The following is a 25782-nucleotide window of genomic DNA, read 5'->3' as shown; positions in this document are numbered from 1 at the left end:
AGGTAAAAGAAAAAACTCCTTTCCAACTCTCAAACGTCTGCCAGGTATTTTTTTATTGTAAGCTCCATGCAGCATTGCTCAGATTAATGTCCCTGCAAGGCATTTATTAGACTTCACCAGACCTGACAGATCCAGACACGCAACACGGCTTCCTGCTGCCTCATTCCACATAAATCAGCAAAAATCCTTTTGGCAGAAATGAAAATGTAAAACATTAAGATAATTATGACTGAAAAGCCAGTCAGCCTGATGCACAGGGAGAATGGAGATGGATTCATGGATTCCTGTTTTGACACCAAATCAAAACTTTTTGACATCTCCCTTCATATCAGATCAAACTGAGTCTGAAAATGGTATTTATGTGGGAACAGAGCGTTCCCTGGACCCCAGGCCTGCAGGCAGAGTCAGCCTTCAGACCACCAGTTCATGTGGCTTACATGTTTGTTTCTATCTGCAGACTGATTGCACGCAGCGGTGGGATGGTGAAGAGAGAAAGTTTCACCTCCTCGAGACACAAGGGAGGGTCGAGAGATGAGATAAGTCATTCCTGAGCTCCTATGCAACCGTGAGCCGTGCCAGGAGGCTGGTGCAAACGCTCAGGAAGAAAGAAAGAAGAGCTCCGCACCATAAATCCCTCTAACCTGGAGATGAACACAAAATTCCCCCAGTCACCTCAGGTTTTTTTTCCTTGATATTTTGTAATAATGAATGATGAATCTTGCTGGGAAAAAAGTGCCAAAAGGGGCCACATTCTAACCTGCAAGAACGAGGAGTCGTCAATAAAAATGCTGATCAAATTGATCATAAAATATCTCACCACAAAACGGGGATTTAGTTTATGACTAAAAATTCACACCGTTTTAACTCCATTGCCCTTCAGCTACGACAGGAAACTGGGGAATAAAACCACAGCAAGAAACTTTTATGGTTTTTCCACATTTTTGAGCAGAAATCGATAAAATTGTGACACTGAAATGTCACGAGGGGAGGACTAATGTCACACAAAGAGTCTCTTTAAAGCTGTGGTATATAATTTCATAAAAACATTTTTCTTTAAACTGTCACCATGTCATAACGGTACGGTATGAGACCGATAATCCATTATTTAAAGAATAATAAGAATAATGGATTATCGGTATGAGACCAATAATCCATTATTTAAAGAATAATAAGAATAATGGATTATCGGTATGAGACCAATAATCCATTATTTAAAGAATAATAAGAATAATGGATTATCGGTATGAGACCAATAATCCATTATTTAAAGAATAATGGATTATCGGTATGAGACCAATAATCCATTATTTAAAGAATAATGGATTATCGGTATGAGACCAATAATCCATTATTTAAAGAATAATGGATTATCGGTATGAGACCAATAATCCATTATTTAAAGAATAATAAGAATAATGGATTATCGGTATGAGACCAATAATCCATTATTTAAAGAATAATAAGAATAATGGATTATCGGTATGAGACCAATAATCCATTATTTAAAGAATAATGGATTATCGGTATGAGACCAATAATCCATTATTTAAAGAATAATGGATTATCGGTATGAGACCAATAATCCATTATTTAAAGAATAATAAGAATAATGGATTATCGGTATGAGACCAATAATCCATTATTTAAAGAATAATGGATTATCGGTATGAGACCAATAATCCATTATTTAAAGAATCCTTCTCCCAGTGTCATCCAGAAACAACCAGAGTCGGGATTTTTGCCATTTTGGTATTTTTAAAAGACCAAAATGAAAATAATTCACATAAATAAATGACAAAATCAGAAAGATTTTCCAAATCAGTTTCTTTCAATAAAAACCTTATTTTAAAAAAAACTACAGAATGAGTTTGTGTCTTGTGAATTTTTGGTCAAAATATGTTTGTTCTTGATTCAGTGAAGTTACTCAAAGTAGGAAGAGAATCCAGAAATATTACTCAAGTAAGAGCAGTGACACTTCACAACATTACTCAAGTAAAGGTAATAAGCACAGCACGGTAAAAATGCTAATAAAAGTAATTTTTCATAAAAAGGCAACTTGAGTAAATGCAACCAGTTAAAACCCAACTATCTCCATCCACTCTGCCATAAAGGCTTCTTTCTCGAGTACTTGACTAAAATTTATTCTCAAACAAACCTCAAGCATTTATCGAACGGCTGCATCAATACTGAGATTAAATTAATCGTGTTGGTTGACTTGTACAGATGCCGATCTCACAGATGCTTCCAGCTCTTTCATCTCCGATTTTTATGGACAGTCCTTTGTAATTATTAAACTCGCATCGACTTTGCTCTGGTTCCATTTATTCAGCTCCCATCTGAACAGTTCATGAATTTATAAAGCAGGAGAGGTGCAGCAGTCGTCCCCTCAGTGTCTTCCCTGCTAAATCGGTGCAAACTCACATGGCTGACCGACAGGACCAGGAAGGCTCCGCCCCCGGCGCACTCCGTGATGATGGCAACGAAGCGAGGGTTGACGGCGCAGAAGTGGTTGTCCTGGACGCTGCGTGTGATCGGCACGCCATCGAAGCAGTTCTCCTTAGTGGCAGCTTTCCCGAACACGTGGCGAAACTTGGAGCTGCGGTACTGAGGACGCCATGTCATCTGAGAGGAGGAAGAGGAGGAGGAGGAGGGAGAAACATGGAGGTCAGAGAAGGAGAAACGACGCTACGTCTGCTTCACCGCTACATAAACCACGAGTCTACAAAGACATTCACCATAAATTCAAACATGCTGTTTGTTTGAACTCTTACTAAGAAATTCTGATAATAGATGATGGATAATTTATTGCTTTAAATGGAATTTAGGAAAATACTCAACTCTAAATAAAGGATTCAATTTAACAGAGTTAAATCACTTTTCTGAGTTTGTTTAGTCAATTACATCAGTAAAGAATGAAAATGTTCAGGAGCTGAACAAAAATAAGTACATCTGAGTGATAAATCAGCTTTATTGATTAAATCTTAAAAACATTGGTTTACTATGCATTTACTAAACATGTTAAAAAACAACTAATCAGTTCAGTCAGAGCAATTAGGATGAATAAAGACGCCGTCAGAAATAACAGGTTGACTAGTTGGTAAAACAAACTGCAACAAATTTAAATGGTTCAGAATTTAGAATTAGGAATCCTAAATATAATGTAAAATAAATAAGAAAGCACAGAAATAGACTGACTTATGGGTCAGAACCGAAACCCGATCAAGAATTTTTCCAATATCAGGACCGATACGGATATCGTTTTCATATTACCAAAATATTGCAATACCAATTAAAATGATTTAAAATCATTTAATTTCTTCAACTAATTTTAAATGTAAAATAATCTGAAATATTTAAAAAATATTTTTAAATAAAGTAATTTGAATTACAAATAATTCTAAAAATGTATCAATTTTTGGGTAATCTTTGTTTTACTTCAGATCATCTGTGATCGAACAAATAACTCGGCACTTAAACCATGATGGCAGAAAAAGCCTTCCTGAATCCTGAGGCTCTTTTTAGCCCATTTCCTCGTCTTGCTGGTCGATGCATATGTCGTTACAGAGAGAGATAAGAGGCTGCGGTCCACCGGGACGAGCCTCGGCCAGCCGGCATGTCTGCTCTGCCTCCTGCTGAAGCTCATTACTTATGAATAAAGGGTGGAGGCCGACGTTTACAAGATGCTACAGCTAAAAAAAAACAACAACCTGCAGGAAAAACGGTCAGCACAAGGTGTGATCTCATCACAACTTTCTGTTTCCAGACAGATCCAACATAAAACAATGACCTAATTCTAATGAGTAGCTCGGATGATGATGATGGCCAAATAAATAAAGGTTAGCCTGATGCTGGTGGTGCTGACAGGACGAGTCCAGCTAAAGCAAAAGAGACACAGCCGTGACTTCATGTCTCAGTTTACGCTTCCAACCTCTCACCTCTTGGCCATAGGGCGTCAAAACGAGCTAACCGCTAACGCTGTGCCTCCATACCTGACAGAGAGCTGCACAAGAACGCTCTTCAACACAACCTGACCGGCAGCGCCGACAAACATAAAACAGCAGCAAACATTTTTGATCTCATGAGAGTTATTAATCTGGCTTGGTTTTATAAAAGAAAAGCTTAAGTAACATTATTATCACATTTAGTTTGATCCAAAAGTCTAAAATAATCTCTTTTCTCTACATTTTGGTAATCTTGTAATCCTCTGAAGTTGTTGTGATGGATTCTTCTCCAGGTCTTTCTGAGATCTTTTCCTTTAATTCAGGCGTGAAATGGCTGCTGAGCTCAACGGATGAGCAGCTGTTGTGTTGACAGAATAAAATTAAATTGTTAAAAGTGATCCACGTCTTTGTTTTTGATGGGTGTGGCGTCTCTGTTCCCCTCGGCATGCACAGCGCTGGAATACAAACAGCTTTCAGCTTGTACAGATGCTGATCTGAGAGCTTTGACCTTTTTTTAATTGCAGAAATACAGACAATTTGGCAAGAAAATCCTCCTTATTTAAAATAGTAAATGCACAGAAATGAAGCTTACTGTCTAACAGATGAGTTAAAGCAGACCGATCCATCAACCAAATAGACATATAGATGGAATAACTGGATGGATGACCAGAAGGATGGATGGAAAGAAAAACAACCAGGTGGATGGATGAACAGACAACCAAATTCTGTCCATCCAACCGTTGGACGGAGAGAATAAGGGAAACCTCTACAGAAATCCTTCATCTTATGTAAACATATGGAGCTTCATTAGCCTATAATCTGCTGTAAACACAGATTAACTAGATTATTAATCAATAAAGTAACAACTTCAACTCAACTTTGGAGGATAAAAGAAAATATCAGGCAGAAAAATCATGAAATGATCAAACATTTCCACCTGCTGCACTCCAGCCCAACTAACAAACCCTGAATCAACACTGAAGCTAAGCTAACCATTTAGCATCTCTGGTGTCTGTTCTGGACGGCTCCATCTGATGATCCGTGTCAGATAAACGCTCAGCTTGCTGCATCGGGTCAGATCTGCTCTAATCAGCAGTCATGTCCTGCTGAGGCTTACAGCAGCAGCAGCTGATCGTAATCAGGCCATTGGCAGCTGCAGGTCCACGGCGGCCTGCTGACGACCCAAACGCCGTCCTGCCTATTTATACACCGACGTCTTGCTGATCAAACGCCGGCGAGGTGCGCTCGGTGACAGCAGGAAATTTGTTTTATTCCCAAGAGTTTCTCTGAAGAAACGGAGACGCCGTCCGTTCTGCCCGAGGAAAATGTGTTTGTCGTAAAAAAACCACAGCATGCAGTCGTAAAACTGAACTGAAAACACAGATTGGATTTACAGAATGGTGCAAAAATATTTTAAAACAAACTCTGATTTTACCGAAACGTTCCTAAAATCTGTGAAAGAGGTCTCCATCGGGATTTCTTCAGGAATTACAATCATTTTCCAGACTCGGTTAATAAAGTACATCTGCAGAATATCATCTCTGCTGCCTGGATATCGAGCTGTTAGCATGTTAGCATCACAGTTGTCTTATGGCAACAGTCTTCAGTCAGAGGCTTCTTGAGATTCACTGCAACACTGACTGCTACTGGAGATCCTTCATGCCCTTAGCATCACCATCTATGGCGACTGAATTTAATTTCCTTTTTGGGTAAATAGAGTCTTTGAATTGAATCAAGTCTCTACTTTCATCTGCCTCAGAAAAAGAACATTGTTCTAGAAGTTTTGACAAACCTAAACAGGGTTTCTGTAATCTTGAACTCAAGCTAAATTAGCTAAATGAGTCTGAGATGTTTTTGGTTTTTTTACCGCCTTTCCTCTGATCTTGGACTAAACTTTATGGGACTTTCACACCCAGAAAGCTCATCAACCAGGAGCCATGAAATGTTTCTCCTCTTGTAAATAAATCTTCCTTAAAGTCATTGCTGATGTCATTCCATCTAGAACAAAATGCAGTAAATGAACAAAACTATTTAAATTAAAAATACTTAATTAATCCCAATTAAATAGCAGCTCCAGCTTCTATAATGGTGCTCAGGGTTGATGACCAAACTCCTAACATACTGCCTGTTCAAAGTAATGACTCAGCACTATAAACCAGCTGTATGTACTCACCTCTGCCTCACCTACGGATTTAAATATGACTGTAAGTCACATTGGCCGACACTCCTCTCTACCCGTCTAGACTACTGCTGGACTTTTTCTATTCTGGTCTGTTGCAGATCTGGAAGTACAATCCAAACCTTTAAAGCCAAAGTCCAAACAGCATCAATCCGTCAATACAGCAGGAAACGACACTCGTGACAGGAGCCATGTTACGATGCCGTATTAGGGCCGTTGGAGACAAACAAGAGGAGAAAACTTACTAATTTTTCTAGAATAAAGCAAGGACAAAAAAACCCAAGAATTTTAACAGTTGAAAATTTGCTAGAAAAATCAGTTTGAAGTTAAACTAAGATTTGAGCGAAAAAAAATAAAAATTGGAAAACTCAGATTTTATAGAAAGTATTTTCTCAAAAAAAATTTCATATTTTTTTCTCAAAAGTTTTTGACTTTTCAAACTCAAATTTCCAAGTTTTTTTCTCAAAGAATTTCTGAGACGAACCTGAAAATGATTTTTTTTCTAGCAAACCGACGGCTTCAAACTCAGACATTTACACATTTTTTGCTAAAAAATTTAAGATAGTTTTTTTTCTCGCACCTTTTTTAATTTTCAAACTAATGATCTAGAAAAAAGACATTTCTGAGATTAATCTCAAAATAAAAATTTTTTCTAGCACCTTTTTGACTTTTCAAATTCATATTTCCATGAATAATCTCAAAATTCCTGAGATTAACCTTGTAAATTTTCAACTTTTCAAAATCAGAAATCTCCTCGTTTCTCTGGAAAACTTGGAGATTAACCTCAAAATCTTCTGAATTTTTTCTAGCAAATTTCAAACTTCCTTGTTTTTTTCCTCAGTTTTCCCAAGTTTTTGGCAGAAATGTTCAAGGCTGTGCCTCTCCTGACTGGAGGTGGGATGTTTTCCCAACTCTCAGGCTGAAATCCAAGACGAGGAATGCACAGGTGTGAACGCATGTCATGGCATATCTGCACACAGGTATGAATGGCTGCCGCTGCCTGATGTCGTCCACACCTGACAGCTTACAAACTGAGCGGTAATAGGATAACAGGCGATAATCCCAGGCTGCTTCATTACAGCAGGGAACACGTTTGAGGGGATGAGACGGGATAAACGTCTGCATGTACCTGACAGAAAACATCTTAAAGCTCAGTCATGCACAAAACAAACGCAGAAATCCCACTTTCTGTTTCAATAAAACCCTGGAAACGCAGATTAACGCCACGCTCAGGCTTCCTGTATTTATGCTCCATTTCTTCAGGTTGGCTCATGACAAATTTTATTCTGGCTGTTTTACTGCAGAGTGATTTAATGACGAGACAAAGCCGGGTAATGATTAGCGAGCGCAGCCGTCTGCTGGACAGGGCGTGGAGCATCTGAGTGGGCACACAGCAGGGAACAAACTTCCTGGTTTCAAGCTTTGATTTATGTTCGATTAACACATCTCCACCTTTTCAACACGTTTTAACCCTCATCCACCATCTGCAAACATCTGTTTTCAGGAAACTGAGAACATTTTTAAATTGCTCCACTTCTCTTATCTAACTCAAAGAAACACGCCTATGAATGTTTGAAATCGCCAGCGACTGTTTTACTCCCAGCAGCTTGTAGCACAGTAGCGACTCGTTATTCACGTCCTGAGTGACGTGGAAATCGGCCCACTCAACGTTAGCACCATGTTTGACCAACACTTCACGGGGAAGAGAATCTCATTTTTTACAAGAGTTTTAGGGCCCAGTTAAGAAAAGATAATTAAATTATGACAATAAAATCATAATTCATGAATAAATATGAAAATAAAGTTGTAATAATACGAGAACAGAGTTATAAAAATACGAGGATAAAGCTGTATGACAGTAAGTTGAAATGTAAAAGAATAAAGTCGTTATTCTACAAGATGAAGTCATAATACCAGACAAATCGTGATTATACATGGAAATTAGTTGCAATATTGCAAGAATAATAAATCAAAGTAAGTCAAAATAAGACGCGTCAGATATTAACTGTCAAAGATTTCTTTCTTGTATTTTTATATTTTTCTTCTGGTAACATTGCTCCTTTGTCATTACTTTCACAATATCACCATTTTTCTGTAATGTAAAAAAAATATTTAAATCTTTGCCTTATTTGGTCATATTTCTTAACTTATTCAAATATCAAAACAAAATACTTTTCTATTTCTGATGGAACAAAAGATCTGCCTTTCTGGGAGTCTAAAGAGGACTTAGTTGGGCTGTCTGCTCCGGTACAGCCTGCAGTCAGCCACTTGCAATTGTAATCTTTTAGTTTAGCTGACCTGCAGTGCTCAGCAACATGTGGAGGAGGAGCAGCCCTACATATGAAAACTTCAGTGACAGCTGGACTTTCTGTGACATTGAAATCAGAGCTAAATTAAAATAAATCTTTTGCAAATCAGAAAGCGGGAATCTTCAGGAATCAGATGTGTTGTGGTTGGGATTAAAAAAATAAATCAAATTAATTAACGAAGGAGAACGAGGATTTAGAAATCATTCACAAACTGTCGTTTTCTGGATTTTACGCAACGGCTCAACTAACAAGATAAAGAACCAAATATTAAAAAACAAACCTTCAACAAAAACAGGTTTTCATCATTTTCCACAAACAATATCTCAGAAGAAAAGGTATACACCATCTTTCTGCAAAAGTTACATGTTTCTCTTTATTTTAAAGCTGAAAAATGAAACATTTATCTTTTTTAACAGGTCAGATAGCAGCGATTCTAAACGTGTTTTATTCAGCAAGACTGAAGGTAAAAACGTCTCTGGATCTTAAAGGTCCGAAGAGCAGATCATGAGTTCACTCCTCCATTAGCCGTCTCTGCACAAGCTTTCAGGCCATTAGCTGCTGAATCTCATCACTGATGTTTATGAAAGCGATTCCACTGAAGCTGCTTTACCGTAAGTCGACAAGACGTGAAAAAAACAAACTCAGACACCCGACAACAGATGGAGGCGAGTTGGGAAAATTATCCAATTCTTGATCACAAAAAAATGACAGCAGTTCAAACTAGGGATGCACCGATTACAGTTTTCTGGTCAATTGCTGATCACAAATCTTTAAAAAGCCGATTTTGGTCAGTAACGACTTTTTTTTATTGCTAAACATAGCAGGAAAGTTGCTGAGTTGTTAACAGTCGGGTCAAACATGAACTGATGGGCCGGTCCATCAGTCAAACCTCCCAAGCAGGCAGAGCAGAGGAGGATCTTTGCTGAGGAAGATAAAATCTGCTTCATCTGTAAGAATCGGCCAATCAACAATCTAAGGAAATCTGCGCCGATAAATCAGCTGGCTGATAAATCGGTGCACACCTCGTCCAAACCACCGCCTGCATTTTGAACACTGCAAAAACACAAAATTACAGCAAGTAACTTTAGTTCAGCTTCTAGCGCAAATATCTTAGTACACTTAAAATTAACTTACAAACCTTTCAGCAACATATGAACTTGTTTTAAGCCAATAATTCCTTAAAATTGATGAAAAGTACTAGATCAGTTGGCAGATTATTTAACATCTGCCAATTTTCCCATGTTAAGTGAAATAATCTGTCACTTTTTCATCAGTATTAAAGGAATTAATGACTTAAAGTGAAAAGTTACTTGTAATTCAGTCTGATTTTATTTCAAATTTACCAAGATATCTGCAGTGGAAACTAGACCAAAATGTGTTTTTGCAGTGAAGCAAACACCCACTGACTTGATCAAGTTGTTTGATCGTGAGCTCATTTACTCTGCTCTTCATATTAACACTGTTTAGTCATAAAAAACAGAAAACAAAAGTTAAATCTAAAAAAATAAAGGAAAACGAAGCCTTCAGCTCATTTCAGACATGCTCTAAAGTTTGAATCCTGAGGGAAAATAAATAAAAACTGAGACTCAGGCTGAAAAGGTCTGAAGAGTGAAAGATGAATGTCCTGCAGGACTCACCCTGCTGAGCGAGTCGTCAGCGTCCGGAGAAGCAGCGGCGCGTCCTGAGGTCAGAAAAACTCACTCCGGTTGTCCAAACAGCAAAATAAAAAAAACCAAAACGGCTGGCAGCGGCTCGGCTAACGGATCGACGCTGCTGCCAAAAACTCAGACTCTCCAGTCCAAACTCCTCCGTTAGTCCGGGTTAAAACCAGGAGAGAAGGTCAGTGTGTGTGTGGGTGTGTGTGCGTGCAGCGGGAGGCAGAGTGCATGTGTGAACAAGCAAAGGGAGTGAGCAGGATATGTACACTCCCAGAGAGGGAGGCGACTGAGAGGAGCAGCAGGTAATCACACTCAGTCACTCCGCCGCAGAGTTTACTCAACCATTTACCTAATCAGAGAGAGAGAGAGAGAGAGAGAGAGAGAGACAGACAGAGAGAGAGACAGACAGAGAGAAAGAGACAGAGAGAAAGAGAGAGGAGAGAGAGAGAGACGCGGAGAGAGAGACGGACAGAGAGAAAGAGAGACAGAGACAGAGAGAGAGAAAGAGAGAGAGAAAGAGACAGAGGGGAGAGAGAGAGAGAGGGGAGAGAGAGACAGACAGAGAGAAAGAGAGAGAGAGAAAGAGAGACAGAGAGAGGAGAGAGGGAGAGAAAGAGAGAGAGAGAGAAAGAGAGAGAGATAAATTGAGAAAAAAGAGGAAAGAAAAGAGAAAAAAGAAAGAGGCAGACACTCCCTCTTTGCTCTTGTTGCGCAAAAATCAAACATTCCTTTGTGTGAAATATGTGAGTAAAAAACTTTGAGATATTTCATCTCTTATGGGTTCAGATGTTAAAAAGGTAAAAAAAAATGATGAAACTTTTGTTTTGCTAAAATATTCAAACCCCCTTTATCTTTTCTGCATTAGTTATATCTAGGCTGAAGCGATTCATCGCAGGGCCGGCCAAAGCCTCTGAGGCCCTTAGCTGATTTTCATTTGGGGCCCCCCACACCAACATAACATACTCGTTAGCATTAGCATAATTTATAATTAGCTTACACCGTACAAGTGTTATTATTGCAGTTCATTATAACCTTACTGGAGTAGCTAACAAAATATATATTTTTTCCTCGCTCTCTGTGTCAGCTAAGCAATACAGAGACCTGTTGCCATAGCAACTGACTGACAACAGCTCCACTAGCGCATCAGGATTCAACAACAACAACAACAAAACACGGAAACATTTCCCACACAAAGAGCAGAACATTCAGTCGGTTACAGTTTTCTGTTTTCAGGCTTGATGTTTATGACATAGATGATCGTCTGAACACAGCAGGTGGTCGATTAGTTAATCTGAACTCCTGCTCTACAGATGATCTGTCAGAGTCGGAGTCAGAGAGGTCGACTAAAAAAAAAAAAACTGAATTCTGCAGCACATCTACATGCTAAGGTTGTCAAAGTCAAGCTAGCATAACTGACCCACTTCCCTCACCATTTTTAAAACTAAAACCGTTTCCTGGTCTTGTTATCTACTTGTCACAGAGTTGACCATTAGCAGCAAAGCACTCGGTCCCTTTTCCTATTATACAATCAACAACGCATTTAAGATTTAGCGCGACATGTTGATAGCTTAACAGCTAAAAGCAGTAGCAGTCGGTGGCGGCTAGCGGCTTTTGCTCTCCAGCAGAGAAATCAGGGCGGGACCTTGCATGTGTGACTTCACGCTGCGACATGTTAATTCCACCTTTTTAACTCTTTGTTTCAGTCCAGATCGACTTGTTCAGTCTGAATCCAGGCTTCAGAGAGGCTACAGTAAGAGGTTAACTAAAAGGTTTGCAGAATCTGAAAAATCTCCTGCAGCATTTCCAGACAGATCACCTCGGATATAAAAGTAAATAACTGTAAACGTGAACATCTGTGTTCAGTTTCAGCCTGTTTGTTTCTCATGTCCTGAGGGAACATCTGTAAACTTCTGTCAGGGACTCGTTTGGTGAAAAGTCTCCCAGATCACGTTTCCATCTGCAAGATAAACTTGTAAACAAATCCTCATACTGTCGCCTTCCAGCTACCAGCAACAAACAGAGCTGAAAATAATGACTGAAAGGCTGTGAAAAAAACTCCTTAGACTTTGTGTTTTCTGCATCATTAGATGGATCAAAATATGAATTTAAGTGGAAATGTTTGGTACTTTAAGGATGAAAAGGACAATAATTCATACAAGTAAAAAATAAGTTTCTTTCAATAAAAAAAAAACTTATGAAACTTTAACCGACACTGCGGGTGTGTGTCATCTGAATCTTTGGTTAAAACATGTTTCATTCGGTGGGTAAAAAAAAAATAAAAATTTTACTTAAGAGTAAAAATACTTCATAATAAAATTACTCAAAAGTAAAAAGCACAGTTTTCCAAAACAATCAAGCCGAAGCCGATCTGGGCCTGTGTTGGCGTGCAGGAGGTCACGTTTGTGCCGCAGCGATCATTGATCCCCTCGTTAGGCCAGCATGTCAACATCCAGCTCTTCCACTCGTATCGACCTGGTTAGCCGCTAAAGCTAACGCGCCGTTACATAACGGGTCCGTTCGCTTTGGCGCGACGGCTGCAGCTGGGAATGTGAAAATAAGAAGCAAGTCTGTCAAACAATGCAGCTGCTTTAGTTTTGATAAAATATTTCTGCTTTTTATCATAAAGTAAAAGGTTGGAACTATCAGAGAAGAGATGGTTTTATTTGGACTTTATTTGGTACCGGGACTTTTGCACAGAATAAATGTTTGAGGTTGTGAAACAAAGTGGAGAAGCAGCTAATGCTAAATATCAATGAAGTTTAGGCCAATAAGCAATAAATAAAAATGATAAGTGAGATCAATAACTCCCATTTGCATGATTTATCTTTTCTCTTTTTCTACCAAAAACTGGATGATAAAACTTAAGTCTGATGTTTTGGTTTCAACCAGACTTTTTCTTGAAGGACAATTTAATTTACAGAGACTTCATAATTCACTTTATTTTACTTTTTGTTTATTTTAAATGATTAAAATGTCTTCCGGTTCCAGGGTTAAATGTTCATTACAATTTTAAGCTTATTGGTCTCTGGAAGGGCATACTAGCATTATTATGTCATTACCATATTGTTACATGAAAATGGTCTCAAAAACAACAATATTACCGTTTATTGAAAATATCATCTGGGGCAAATTATCGTCCAGGAACATTTGTTATGACAGGCCAAATGAAGATCGCTAAACGTTTTGACCCAACAGAAGCGGCCAAGTCCTCCGGATGCATCATTCAGCTCTGCAGAGGCCTGGGAACCAACTATTCATATAAAGCAGACCCTTTATGCAAAATTCACATTTTACACATTCTTATGTTTCCATTTGGGTCTGAACTGTTTCTGAATAAAGGCAAGATGCTTTAAAACAAAACAAACCAATAAGTTCATGTTTTTTGGTGTCTGGAAAATGAGTTGATTCAAAAACATCCTGATTGTTCAGTCACGCTGCACCGTAACCTAGCAACCCCAGCCATGCCAGTTGCCTAGCAACTCGAATGGCATTCCAGGATGTTTGGGCGGCTGGATTTACATCTGTATGCGCTGTACAATGGCTGCTGGAAAAGACAAGTGTTTTGTTGTTGACTCACTATCCAGAAACCATTTTCTGCATTCTGGTTGGTTGTGCAGGAGGCTCCACGTCTGCTTTTCAAAGATGTACAGTTGTGTAAATGCACATCAGTTTGCAGCCAATTTCATGCCGAGTGTGAATGTTGAGTGGCCAGCAGCAGCTTACATGGATTTAAAGTGACAAGACGTCCTAAAACAGCTCAACTAAGACAGAACTGAGGAGACTGAAATCTCATTATCTAAGAATATTTTATGCAAAAACTGTAATGAACATGATTCAGGATGGTAACCCAGTGATTGGATTGATCTAGAAGCTCTAATAGAAACGGAACATTTTATGTTTGTAGTTGCATTCATGAACAAAATGAAGTAAATTAAATTTTTTCCCAGTTCAGTCTCATTATATTGAACATTTCTGTCCTGGTGTACCTTAAAATAATTTACATTTCTATCCTCTTGGAAGGCAATAAATGCCAAACCGATTAGTCTATACCCGGCCATGTTCTGACAGGTTCTGATCCAGTACATGCACTGCGGTGCCAACTCAGCTTCCATTTCACATTTATGCCTCAGTGTTTGCAAACAACATGCGGCCTAGCAACGCCGCCGCCTCATTCCCGCCCAGCTGCCGTCAGCACAGCAAACTGAGGCCGAGTTGCATCAGGAGCGTCACAGAAATACACACACGCTGCAAAAACGGAAGAAAACAAGAGCATGCAAGCTGGAAATAATGACAAATTTCACAAAAAAACAATCAAAGTCCATCGGCCATAAAGCATCTCTGAGATAAGACAGAAGGTGGCCTCCACTATCAGTTTGGCTCATTTTTAAAATCACAACATCCCATAAACACGCCGAGCTTTCAACCAGGAAACAGAGGCGTTAAGTCAAAGGTTCAAATAAATAAACACTTATCTGAGCAGACAGGAATTTATGGCTCTTTTGTTGCTTTCATGCAGGTCCAGAACCAGAACCAGAACTGTACTGGGTACCATTACCAATGAAAACGGGTCAGGAGTCCCATAAGCTTCCAACTATTGATGAGACATTCACAAATGATTTGATTCCTTTGAACAGTTCTTTTCTGTGACAAACAGGACAGAATACGATTCTGTTCAATTTAATTAAAAAGGTAACACTTTGCAACAAGGCTCCTCTATTAGGTGGCTACTAAACAGTTTGTAGATATATTAATTAATCTATAAGCACTTTATAAGTCATAAATAACTGATTATGCATTAATTAAGGGTGAAAATGAGACTAAATGCTAAAACAAATTATTGTGCTTACAAATTAAATGTTTAGTATAACAACTTCAAATTAAAATACAGATTTGGCTAATTTGGTAGCCTTAACGCAAAATAAACGCTTACGAGTGATTTAGACATGAATTCATTTATTAACTATTCATCCTTAAGGAGAGACTTATTGGTACCAATTTAAATTAATTTAACAGGTGAATAAATAAAATAAGTACAAAAATCACCCCTGCTCATTTTGTTGTCATGCGTCATGGTGGCTCTGTGCGCTCCTTCTTGCTTTTTGGTTGTTTATAGTTCTACCATTAGTGTCTTATTTGTTACATTAAGAGCAGAAGAGGTTTTTAAGCAACTTTAATCCACTTTTTTCTTCTATGGTTTGTTAAATTTTTATTAATAGCACTTAAACGAACAGAACCCCCCGGGGGGGTGTGGTGATTTTTCATTTTATTTCACATTCTCTTGCAATAATGTACCTGTCAGTCAATGTGGCATCTTGAATTTTGCTACAATATCAGGCTTTTATAAAGGTTTTCCATGTAAATATCTTGTTAGTGAGAGATCTTAAATTTTCATTATTTTCCTTTAGGATACAACAAACTTGGGAGCAAAGTGGAAACACAAAACAGGTCAAACGTGGAGTTTCCATCCCTTCTAAGACAAACAGAAACTTTCCAGAAAAAAGGAGAAAAAAAATTCTATTTGGACTATTTGAGTCATTTTCACAGGGTAAACAAAGGGCTGTTTTCATGCAGTCTTTACACAAACGCACAGTAATTAGTTGATTTTTAATCAGTTTTTTGCACCAAAGAGCCAAGAACGTATAAGCACGTTTTCACTGAGGCTCTTTAAATGCATTTGCAACTTAAAATTGACAATTTATTTACTCATTTATTGCTAGGAATGTAATACTTTAGGAAATCTTTACATGTCTTTTTTCTGATGGAACATACTTGGAACATTTTTTTCTTAATGCAGACTTAAAATAAGACGATATTACGAATAAAATGGTTTGATCCTGGAGACTCGGCTCTCTTCTCTGGGTGAAAGCAGGATGGAGATTTTGACGGCGTCCTTCAGTCTTGGCCGTGTTTTGACTGGGCAGCACCTGGTTTCCCCTCGAGGCCGTCGGGTTTCAGCTCTGCTTCTCCTTTTGTTCTGCACGCGCTCTGCGGTCCGACAGCGCAAACAACGCTCCGCAGTTCAAATATACGTTTATCTGAGCAGGTGCAGCAGTCAGCAGGTGAAGCTGCTGCAGTTTACGCAGGAAGCTCCATGAAAAACGTGAATTTTACGAGGTGCAGAGTTTTTCTAACTTGACGTTACTGAGAGTTTTGCAGGGCAGCGAGTTTTTTTCTGCTCAACATACATTTGCATGGTTTTACCTGCGTTGTGGTTTTATTGCACCACTGTGCAAATCAGGAGCCGCACCTGTCCAGAAGCAAACAACAGCGCAAACCTGATCAGAGGACATGGAAAACGTGTGATTTATTCTGACGGCTTACATAAACAACCACCTAACCTCCAGGTTATTAAGCCATTTACACGTTCTGATCAGTTCTGGGAAAGTTTTGTGGACATTATGTCATAATGTTAAAAGTTCCCAAACCGAGGTGCGAGTCCCGCCTGGAGGGGATCAAGGCTCATTTCTTTTGTTTCCCCTCCAGGCAAAACAGATGTATTGTAATATTTTCATATGGTTATAGTAAATAGTTATTTGCATTTTCTCAAAATGAACACCAAATGTTTTCATCTCTTCATTAAAAAAGGCAAAAAAACAACAGAGGAAGTAAAACACACTTGGAGGATTATTTCCCCTCAAGAAACTAATTGAACAAGTAGGTGTTAGGGAAAGTTAAATTAAATTTGTTTTACAAAGTTTCATCAAATTTATGGTTGAGGTCAGAAGGTTGTGCTTTCATGATCCGTTTTTCCTTTTTAACTGGACAAATTTAGCTAAATTTCCTCTAAATCTGAACAAAACAGAACAAATTTCCCCTGAAACAAAAGAGGAAATCTGAGATCAGTTGCAACACAAACCAAGAAGAAGAAAAAAAGACACAATAGCAAAAGTATTTTGATGAAATGTTCAGCCGCATTGAGCAAGCCTGCACACGAAAAACTAAGATCATCACTTCTTCATGAATTACAACATCAGAAACCAGAAACTGAATCTACGCATGACTCAAGAGACTGAGACCGTTTTGCTCCAGTCGCGTAAAACCTAAAAACAGGTCAGTTATCGCGTGTAAAAATCTGTTTCCAACACACAAACCAGCTGGATGGGAACGCCGCTGCTTGTAAAATATGTTTAGGTTTTAGGAGGAAGCAGACGGACGAACTCTGGTTAACTTTCTGCTCCTCCACCGTTCACTGAAGCGAGTCGAGATGCAAATCCGTAGACATGATGGTAGCAGAGCAGCTGATCAGACACTTAATGGTCAAAATATTTCATGATATGGACGTTTAAAAACAAATGCTTAAGTGTTGATCTCACCCTCAGCTTACATTCAACATGACTCACATGTCTGCGTGTCTGTGCAGCACACTTTGTTCCATTTCCTTTGAAACGCGTTCCTGTTCTTCATCATCATCATCACACCTTCACCCACCTGATTACATCAACTGTGTCAGCCAATAAACCCAAACACCAGAGGAGACTTTAAAAAGTCCAAACGAGTCGCAGACCAGAGCCAGAAATCGACTCGACACCCTTAAAGCTGAAACACAGTTTCAGGCCAAACGGGAAGGAAAGCAGCATTTTACCGACATAAAGCACCAAAACACACATCTGCATCTGAACTGACCAACAAGCTATGATGTCAAAAATTATTCATTTATCGTTATTGCACAAGAAAAGAGTGAAATTTTAAAACATCAACTCTCGAAGGAACTGCATTAGATTATGACAGATTCAGTTATTTCAGATGGAAACTAAAGAAATCTGGAAGTAGTGATGACCTCTGACCTGAACCTTCAGAACCACATAAAGACAGTTACAAAGCCGGCCTTCTGTCACCTGAAGAGCATTTCCAGGATTAGAGGTTCAGTGTCCCAACAAGACAGGAACTCATCCAGGGTTTATCTTTGAATATTCCACACTAACCGAGCTTCCTTTACAAATGTGTGGAAATCTTTGTCAGGATTCAAAGAAAAGCAGAAAATCTCACAAATCCAGTGTTTTCATTAAATAAGAAACAAAGTCATGTGAATAATTCTGCTCACACAGATGTAAACCGTTAATTCAGCGCTCAAATATGGTCAGCGGATGTTTTACTTGGGCTTTGGAGCATCAAGCTCCGCCTTCTTGGTAGCGGCTACGTCTGCAGTGTTTTGGGGAAACTAACCCGTTTTTACAAGACAGCTATGGATTCAATGCATTCAAATGACTCAGAACTGGTGTGTCTTTCCAATGTGTGCAGCTGGTGAAGCGAAAGAATTAATCAAACCATCATCCTCCAACTACTTCCTGTTGTCTTCGTGAGCAGCAACATCCGGCTGTTGAGCGTGACTTGTGAAATGTGGAAGAAAGTGTCGACTGGAGATTTGCGAAATAAACCAATTTTCATACGACCAAAAACCCTCATACCAGCGCCAGAACCTTTTGTTGAAAAATGAGTTTTTTTTCCTTTTTAGTCTCCATTAAGCACTTATTTTTCAAAATGTCAAATTCCACAATTATCTGGCCAATGGAAACACAGCTACTGTCGTCACAGGTCTGTGTTGTAAAAAAAAAAAACAACAACAAAAAGACATGATCCAAACGCTGCTGCTGGCATTCTGACTAAAACCAGGAAGGTAGAGAACATCAACCAGCTCTACATTGCCCAGCAGCTTTCAGCTTCTACGCACCACAAATCTGGAACAAACTTCCTGAAAACTGAAAACCAGCCGAAACCCTGAGTTCCTTTAAATCAAGGCTAAAACCCCACCTGGTTAGAGTTGATTTTAAAACATAAATCGATCAATACATTTGATGCGTCTTTGCTTCATGATGGTTCTGGATAAAATGTAAATGTTTGCTTGTTTCATAATTGGTTATGATTTTTTTTGTTTATGGTGTGAAACACTTTGAACTGCTTTGTTCCTGAAATTTTCTATACAAACACATTTAACTTAAAAAAAAAAAAACACGAGACAAAAACCCATCATCACCTTTCCTTCCTTTTCTCTGCCTGCTCATCTTCTGCGTTTTCAGTTTGCTAAATCTCCCGTTTAACCCCAAAATGTTCTACTCGATGTACATTTTTAAATGTATTTTCTCCATTTTGCTGTTTTATGATGTGTAAAGAAAACAAAACAAAAACCAAGCCATCGTCACCTTTTCTCAAATTGCAACAGCCGAAACCAAAAGCAAAATCTATGCATGAGTCAAGAGTCTTCCGCTCATGCAGATCAGAAATTTCTACGTTTTTCTGCAGAAGTCCAAACCTGGAAACATTTGGGGGATGACGATGAGTAGAAATGTGTTTTCAACCAACCCATCATTGCTTAGGAATGCTGCTGTAACAAAACGTTTTGGCTTCAGGAGGAAGCAGACGGACGGACGCGTCGTCAGAGTTTCTGCTGCTGTGATGTCGAAAGTTACCGTTAAAGTCGCCGTTTATGAATGCAGAAACAGGATCTATGTAAACAAGATCTAGGGGAGAAATGGATAAAATGAAAAAATTAGAATAAACTCAAATATTTATTCTGAGTTTCCGTCTGTAAAGTTAGTGAAAAATAGAACAGCAATAATTTGCGTTATATACATGTCTAGTTTTTTTCAGACTAAATATTTGGCAGACTAAATAATTAGTTTGAATGCTAATTTGGTTTGAAGCAATATATTTCATGGGGATGCTAACTAATTAGCTCCAAACTAAAATAGCAGGAAAGCTAAATATTTAGTTTCAGACTATTTAGCTGGGGTTGAGGTTAGATGTGTGTAAATCTGACCCAGATAGGCTAATATACATTATTTTGTTCTCAATAATTTCTTATGTGGTGTGCAGAATAAACCAAGCTAAGCAGAAAAGCTTGCAGTAAGATTCTCCAGATCGTGTCACTTCTTTGCTCCAGAGAGAGGAGAACGGCTGGGTTTCCGTAATCTCGAGTTAATCACGTCTGCATAAAGCTGCTCCCCTGACAGCGACGGCTCTGCAGAAGACGATAAAAATATCCAGCATCAAAGAACCAGGAGAAGAAAAAGGTATAAAAAAAAAATAGATGCAGCTGCAGGAAGGAATTAGGTCTGTGGGTCTAAATTTAGCTCAGCCATTTTTACTGCAGAAATAAGCAGCTCCAACATATGCATGATAAATGACAGAAAACCTGATGAATTAGTAATAATCCAGAGTTTCTCCCGCTGGCCTAAAACGATATCAGCTGGTCATAAGTAGCGACTGTAGTCAAGGTGAGGAACTGGAGGGGATTAGCTTAGCTTTTATATAAACAGCACAGCCTCGCCGCCATCAGATCGCTCCCAGTATTTAACCGCATCAACATGCAGAGACTTCCACACATTGGCTTATTTCAGGCCTCCGCAAAAACAAAATCAGATCCAATGAAGCAAAATCAGCTAAATAACACGAACCATTAACATCCCCTCTGCCCATTATTCACCTAAAAACAAAATCCTACCAACTGAAAATATCCTAGTCGACTTCAAATAAGAAACCTTTTCAATAAGATACCAGATCTTGTTCCAAATATGAAATATTTTCATTGCGCTTCTTAAAACAGCAAAAATTTCCACATAACTTTATATTTTGGCCGGTCTGGTGATGCCATTTTTAAATATGAAATTATTATTGTTTTGATCAGTTATTGAGTCTTTAAGTAGATTTTTGACCAAATACTTTTTTTTTTGAGTGATTTCTTGGACGGCTACTTTCTACTTTTACTTGAGTAAATTTTTTGGTCACTCTATCCACCTCCAGCAATGGATAAATGTAAACGTTTCCTTTCTGATACAATAAATATGAAACTTTTAACATTATTTTATCTTTTTTGGCTCTCATTCTGCTCATGTAGCTTCCAGCATCTTTCATAGACACCATGTCATTTTATGAGGCCATAAATTAGAGAAGCTAGACAGCAGAGTTTAATTAAAGTATTAAAGTGAAGCTTTTTTTAGCAGCAGAGTCGCAGTGTTACCAAAATAAACTTCTGATTTTAACCCATTCCTCTGGGTCGGTCTGTTAACAGGAACATAAAACCTGTGAAACTTTTCTGATCAGTTTCTGAATTTCTGCAGAAAATAAAAAAAACCCACCAGAGTCTAGCAGGACCAGTCCAACATTTGGTCTGAGGGTTTTTCAGGAGTCGTCGCTGCAGGTAAACAATCAATAAGTTAAAACCACAGTGGAGCAGGTTGACCACTAACACTCATTAATAATGGACCAGACTGATGCATAATTAAGACACAAACAACATGTACACAGCAGTCACCACGTCAGGGGACACTCCAGCAGGAATCTTTAAATATTTTGTTGGAATCAGTCATTTTAGCTTTTTTTAAATTATTTTTGCTGACAGAGAATTTGAAATATTCTTTATCTTTTTTCACCAAGCTGTGATTTTCTTACAGCCACTGTTAAGGACAAAAACTCTCAGTATAAAAACTAAAGGCTTGACTTTTTACACTCATTTGCATCTCACTCATGTAAAGTTTAAGGTGCAAAAATATTTTTTTTTACATTTGTTGGCTTAGAGAATTATAGGGTGTAAATGGAGCAATTTTCCTAAATTAAGACATTTTTGGCGGCTAGTCAAGAACGTTTCCCTAAGCAATACCAGCACCTCTTCAGGGTTTTTCCCCCATTTTTATATTTATTCCTGCAGCTATAACATTCAGTTGTTGATGCATTTTATGTTAAACTGTGAATTAACAGACACTGGACAAAATGGAAGGAAGAAAAACTACAAACAGATTGAAATAAAAAAAAAAACACAAAATGCAGAAAAGATTTAAAATCTGATCAAATCAGATGTAAAGACGTTTGATCCACCAGAGGACACCGGCTCTCTGCTCAGATCCATTTTTAAAGTAATCCCTCCATCTAAGCCCACGTGGGCGCGGATTATCCTCAGACGGTCGGACAGATGTCGCGTCAGAAACACACCGGACCAACCCGCTGCGGGGCGGCGCCGAAAACCGAAAGCTGGCCATGAAACTCCGGCGAGTCTCGGCGTTAAAAGGTCGTTAATCCAGACGACGACGCCTGCAGAGGCATGGAGTCGTTTATGGAGGAAAATCTGTTTTCAGGACAATAACCGGGTTCAAAGGTCACGAGCAAATCTGGCTGTTATGCAACAGCATTTTAGGATTTCCATCCAATGTCAGGATATTAAAGAAACCATCCTTTACATCCATCAGCATATTAGTAAAAAAACAAACACTGGCCTTTAGTCACATTAAAAAATAAAATGACCAATTTGACAAGCTGAAACTGCAAACAGCTTCTGATCTGGAGAAAAGTCCAGATCCATCCAAACACTGAAGTGTGCTGCAGAAATAAACCTGACTGAAATTTCTGAGTTTCAAACGTAGATTTACAACTCAGAAATGCCACCGTCAAGATTTCTGAGTCTGAAAATCTTCCGAGTTTCTTCTTAATTTTTGACATTTCAGTTTCAGAAATGTTCCTGTTTTTTCTAGAAAATTTCTGAAATTAATCTAAACATTTTTTTTTGTTATTTTTGACTCTTCTAGCTGAGAAATTTTCTTGTTTTGCTTGAAAAATTCTGAGATTAATTTCAAAATCAATAAAGTTGGTGTAAGAGGTGTGAAGGTTTTTCTGTGGCACATTTTTGGTTAACTTACGGTTGTTCTTTCTTCTCTGAAGTTGCTTTTGTTGGATTGAGTATCCAGAAATTTTACACAAAAGAGCATCAATAGTTTGTAGTATCATTACTCGAGTAAAAAGTACATTACTCCTAAAAGTAAACTTTATGAAAACGTTACTTCAGTAACACTCATTTCTGCGTCTTGTGGAAGATCAACACCTGCAGGCGCAGAGTCTGGGAAACAAAGGCAAAGCAGAAACATGAGATCACCTCATCCAGCTGCAGGCAGTTTCTAATTAAATCTGCGCTACAATCCAAACACGCGCATGCTGCAAGGAAAAACTCGCAGTCAATAAAGATTCATTTGACTTTGCTGTGAAACACGTCCAGCCTCATGGCCTCCTCCAGCTTTTGTCTGTCTAACCCAGCAGTTTGACTCAAAGTCGCTTTCTGAACTGTTCAGGCATGAAGTCAATGCGCTCTGTGTTGTGTAAACATCATAACTGGAATATGGTCCCATTTAAAAACCGGGTTAATTGTGGGAATAGTGCTGTCGTTGCAAACCGAGGGGTTTCCCCGGGATGCCGTCCAGCCGCTGCTGCGTCCGGTTTGACCTGACCTCCGGCGGCGGGTCGGTTTGTTCGCTGAACCGATCCCCGCCGGGGTTTTGTGGTGTAGCCAGGCGTGCCGAGGATCTGAACGCAATTAAATGATCATTTCCCCGTCAATTGTTGCGCAACACGGATGACTTCATAATCAAAGCCCTGCTGCAACTCGTTTAGCCAAACAGGCGCTTTAATGTGAGGGAAAATAAATCTGATGCTCAGGTAATAAAAATCTACATTTCTTTTATTTGAACACAATCTGACCTCATCCTGATTACATAAATTGATTCTCTTTATTGCTTTATATAATCAGACATTTCCCTGAAGACTTATTGATCCAAATCACTTTAAAAGACGACAATAAAACAGTTGAGATGTTAAAAACAATGCAAGTAGAAAAGAACTCACATTCTCACATTCATATTTGTATGAAAAAATACTGAAATAAAGGTAAAAGTTTAACTGTTTTACTGAAATGAAAGTAGAAAAGTACACGTTTTGAAATGTACTTGAGTACAAGAAGTAAAAAGTAGTCTAAAGTATTTACCCTGGGGCTAAATGTTTTGTTCTGCTTAGTTGCTAAAGTATATTAAATATTATTGCTAACCAGCATGTGTTAGCATTGGTGCTAAGTACTTAGCACGGTTGTTAAATACTAAGCAGCTGAACTACCCATTTAGTTTGGTTGCCAAGTATTTAGTTAATTGTTAAATGCGTGTTAGCAACATGTTGGTTGGAATATTTACCAACTAAATATTTGGTTGCTAATATTGGCCAGTAACTAAACACATTTAATTCCAAAATAAATGTCTTGCTTTCTTGCTAAATATTTAGTTTGTGAATTAAATATTTAGTTTAACGCATGAATGAAATGGTGAAAATATGACCATCCCTAACACTGTTCTTCAGGCTAAATAACAAAACATCACATTTTTTTTATTCTGTAATCCATAATCAATCAGATTTTTGTACATTTGACCAACTGATCGCCGGCCGATCGATGACTTAACGTCACATCAGCCTGACAGACACGTTTCAGCGTCTCAATGCCGCAGCTGAATGTTCGCTCTGCAGCATTCCTGTAGCTCTTACAGGAGCCATCAGGTGAATAAATGATCTGAGTGACAGACAGACGTCAAGATAACACAAAAACTTCCTTTTCACGTCAAAAGAGAAAACATTCATGCTGACATTCTGAAGAAATGATCCTGAACACAACAAACCGCCCAGATCACCGATTGGACAGAGACCGGGAATCTGAGGAATGTGTGTGATGGCGTGCCAGAGGTGCAGCTTGGCGTTTCACGGCGTAACGTAGAAGTGCAACAAGATTTTATTAGAAATTCTACAAAAACTCATCTTTCACCATAAGACTTCCTGGAAAACAGTTTAATATTCGGGTAATTCAGAGCAGCGGAGATAAGCAGCCAGGCCATTAGTGTTTGGCAGTCAGGCGTTCTGGTGTTGCGCCAACTTGGACAGAAAGTGTTGGCCCGACACCTCCTGAACTACATAATGATTCGAGTTACTCAGAGCTGCTCAGGTTGGATAATAAAAGGCAGGAGGATAAAACACCCCTGAGGACTACAGCGCCACGCAAAAGTATTTACACCGCCTGCAAGTTCCTGCATTTAAAAGCAATAAAACCAGGAAAACTTAGCCAAGACTCTACATAATAAACAAAAGGAGTGAATAATCTGGAAAGTGTGGCATGCATCTCACCAAATCGATACATAGAAGAAATTACAAATGAAAGTCTCAAAGGGTGGTATAAACTTTGTTTTCCAGGCACATGGAACCATTTTATAGCATAATTAAGTAATTATATTACCTTCAGTTTAAAAACAAGCTGAATATATTAATTATTATTTCAAAGAAAATTTACTTCCTGATTTAATGCCTTGAAATTGGGCCTCTGTCTCTTTAAAACCTTCTGCTCTTTCTGAAACTCCGCCTTCAGGAAATCATCCCATCATCACTCCTGTACTAACCCATTCATTACATTTTTACTCGTTTAGCTCAGCAGTTCCACCAGGCGTTTGCTAATTGCTGCTGGCTAGTCTGAAGGAGCTGGTTGGGGAGGAGCTGCGCGTTGAAGGCGGGGCTTCGTCCAACACGGCGTTTTTCACAGCTGAATGGTTGCCATGGAGATTAAAGGATTTCTCAAACATGCATGGAAGAATCAAAGGAACACTCCAGGTTTGTTAATGTTGAGGAAACGACATTAAAACATGAAGAAACGCTAAAAAAGAAAAAAAAAGAGAAAAAAAATTGACGTTACCTACTGCTGCCGGCTTCGTGTCCTTTCCTGCCGGTCAGACTGGATGGAGAACATCTGAGCTCAACACGTTTCAAACTTGTTGGTTTATCATAAACACAGTGAAACGCACTGAAGTTTGTCTTTGTTCTGGCCGGCATGAAAATTTGCATTCGACCACAACTGAGCAGAAACCGACCGCGTTTCATCTCCTGACATAAAACCTGCAGGCAGTATTGATTTCTTA

At 38.7% G+C, this 25782-nt stretch overlaps 1 protein-coding gene across 3 annotated transcripts in view; it reads right to left on the bottom strand.

Moving 5' to 3' along the window:
* Positions 1 to 25782, bottom strand: part of coro2aa (coronin 2Aa) — a 39529-nt gene that overhangs the window by 10519 nt on the left and 3228 nt on the right. Inside the window, exons 1-2 of one of the 3 annotated variants that reach the window (XM_088006438.1) lie at positions 22711 to 22881; positions 2422 to 2622 (exon numbers count right to left, since the gene is read on the bottom strand). In XM_088006438.1, the coding sequence (XP_087862564.1) occupies positions 2422 to 2622; positions 22711 to 22779 (270 nt within the window). In that variant the 5' untranslated portion in view covers positions 22780 to 22881. Of the gene's footprint in view, positions 1 to 2421; positions 2623 to 10066; positions 10325 to 22710; positions 22882 to 25782 lie in introns of those variants that run through there. The other 2 variants (XM_014970371.2, XM_014970370.2) reach the window with 2 other exon arrangements.

The sequence above is a fragment of the Poecilia mexicana genome, unplaced genomic scaffold (genome assembly GCF_051168715.1).
Source record: "Poecilia mexicana isolate PSO_F unplaced genomic scaffold, ASM5116871v1 scaffold_1, whole genome shotgun sequence".
Classification (NCBI taxonomy): Eukaryota; Metazoa; Chordata; class Actinopteri; order Cyprinodontiformes; family Poeciliidae; genus Poecilia; species Poecilia mexicana.
The sequence above is the reverse complement of the archived record's forward strand: the minus strand, read 5'-3'. Positions and strand labels throughout refer to the sequence as shown.